Here is a 2,511-nt window from a genome sequence, read left to right on the forward strand (position 1 = left end):
GGCGGGACAAAGTCTGGCACTTAGATAGTTCTGCGACTGAGTCATAGAATCATCGTGATAGTGTGGAACAGACCCTTCAGTCAAACTTGCCCACACCAGCCAACGATGTCCCAGCTACATTAGTCCCACCTGTCTGCACTTGGTCCATATCCCTCCAAACCTGTCCTATCCATGTACCGATTGTTCTTAAACGATGGGATAGTCCCAGTCTCTACCTCCTCAGTCATCTGAGAATATGTTTTTAAATATTCCTATTTGCAGACAGAAGTTTAGGGGTAATATGAGGGGGGACTTCTTTACGCAGAGAGTGGTAGCGGTGTGGAATGAGCTCCCAGTGGAAGTGGTGGAGGCAGGTTCATTGGTATCATTTAAAAATAAATTGGATAGGCATATGGATGAGAAGGGAATGGAGGGTTATGGTACGAGTGCAGGCAGGTGGGACTAAGGGGAAAAAAATTTGTTCGGCATGGACTTGTAGGGCCGAGATGGCCTGTTTCCGTGCTGTAATTGTTATATGGTTGCAGTAGCTCCTCCCGATGAAAATGCATGGGTGGCTCTAAAAAGAGCCTTTTTGGTGTTCGGGTTCGGTCTATCTCTTCCTGGTTACGTGTCGTTGGCGCCCTCCAGTTCTGGAGACAGGTTTGGACACTTTCTTCGCTGGCTTGTGCTTGCGGGGACTTTTGTCCACCCGCTTCTTAGCATTTTTCTTGGCGGCAGGTTTGGCAGCTGCCGCTCTCCTCTGGCCCACTTTCCCTGCAGGTGTTTTTCTCTTAGCGATTCTTTTACTCCGATCTTTGGCTTCTCCCTGCTCACCGCTCTCCGGATCCCGCTCCGGGCGGTGAACGGCCGAGGAAGTGCCGGTGCCGTCATCTGCTGGAACGTTCTTGTTTGCTAACGCGCCGCGCGACTGATTGGGCTGGGCGCCGGCCTTGTCCGCCCCATAGCCGGCCACCGAGATGGTTTTCTTTACAATGCCCAGTTTGAGAGACTGACGTTCCTTGGTGGCGGCCACCACCTCCATGACCTGCTCGGCCACGGCAGCTGCTGTGCCCTTCTGCCGCCGATAGGCCGCTTTCTTCTTGGTGGCAGCGAGCGGTGGAGGCGGAGGGGGCGAGGGAACGGGGCCACCGGCGAGATCGGGAGGGACAGGAAAGGGGACATCCGCCTTGGCAAGAGCGGTCTCGGCCATCCTCACCTTCTAGCTGATGGACACCACTACAGAAGTGGCAGCTCTGTGCAGGACCATGGTTTATAAAAGTGAAATGCGGACAGGGGAGAGACAATCGACTGGGCCACGCCCACAACCCAAGTGGAGCTGGCCAATCCGCTGCTCCTAACGCTACTCAACCACGTTCATGATAAGGTTCACTTCACGTCTGAAGAAGGGTTTCGGCCCGAAACGTTGCCTATTTCCTTCGCTCCATAGATGCTGCTGCACCCGCTGAGTTTCTCCAGCTTTTTTGTGTACCTTCACGTTCATGATTAACTCCCCACTCCTTTCCCCTCATTGACAACCTCGAAGTTTCAATGCAGTCATCGCACAAAATAAAGCCCATTTCCCCATTCGTGAAAGTCGATGAGAAAAGAATTGGAGCACGTAAAACTGCTTGCTTCCCGCTCACATATAATGAGATACGACACAGCAGAAGAGCTGCTGCCTCACAGCACCAGAGCCTGGATCGATCGATCCTGACCTTGGGCGCTGTCTTCGTGGAGTTAGCACGTTGTCCATGTAAACCGTGAGCTGTTTCGATGCATGAGTTACTGAATCGTGGGTTGCCTGTATAAGGGTTGTCTTTATAAGGGCGGCACGGTAGGGTTGCTGCCTTACAACGCCAGAGACCCGTGTTCGATCCTGACTTCAGGTGTTGTCTGTACACTTTGTACAGGGAACGTGCACCCTGTGACCGCGTGGGGTTTCCGCAGGTGCCCCAGTTTCCTCCCACCATCCAAAGACATACAGGTTTGAGGTTAATTTGGCTTCCACAAATTGTAAATGGTCCTTAGGGTGTTGCATAGTGCTAGTGTACGGGGATCGCTGGTCATCGCGGATTCGGTGGAAGAGGGTCTAGAGGGGGTTTACAAGAATGATCCCTGGAATAAGTAGGTTAACATATGATGAACATTTGACTGCACTGGGCCTAGAATGAGCGGGTACCTCGTTGAAACGCACAGAATAGTGAAAGGCTTGGATAGAGTTGATGTGGGGAGGATATTTCCACTAGTGGGAGAGTCAAGGACTACAGCCTCAGAATTAAAGGACGTTATTTTAGGAAGGAGATGATGAGGAATTGATTTAGTCAGAGGGTGATGAATCTGTGGAATACTTTGCCACAGAAGGCTATGGAAGGCAAAGTCAGTGGATATGTTTAAGGCAAAGATAGATTCTTGATTATTACGGGTGTCAGTAGAAGGTGTTACTTCTATTATTACGGGTGTCAGTAGATTCGTAATAAGGTGGATGAGTTGAATGTGCAGATAGCTATTAACGACTATGATATAGTTGGGATC

General features: G+C 50.8%; 1 protein-coding gene across 1 annotated transcript; it reads right to left on the reverse strand.

Moving 5' to 3' along the window:
* Positions 1-589: 589 nt before the first annotated feature.
* Positions 590-1,189, reverse strand: LOC129694379 (histone H1A-like). Its single transcript, XM_055631077.1, has one exon. It carries the CDS (start codon positions 1,187-1,189, stop codon positions 590-592), a length of 600 nt encoding a protein of 199 aa, XP_055487052.1.
* Positions 1,190-2,511: the final 1,322 nt, after the last annotated feature.

This window comes from Leucoraja erinacea, unplaced genomic scaffold (genome assembly GCF_028641065.1).
Source record: "Leucoraja erinacea ecotype New England unplaced genomic scaffold, Leri_hhj_1 Leri_642S, whole genome shotgun sequence".
Classification (NCBI taxonomy): domain Eukaryota; kingdom Metazoa; phylum Chordata; class Chondrichthyes; order Rajiformes; family Rajidae; genus Leucoraja; species Leucoraja erinaceus.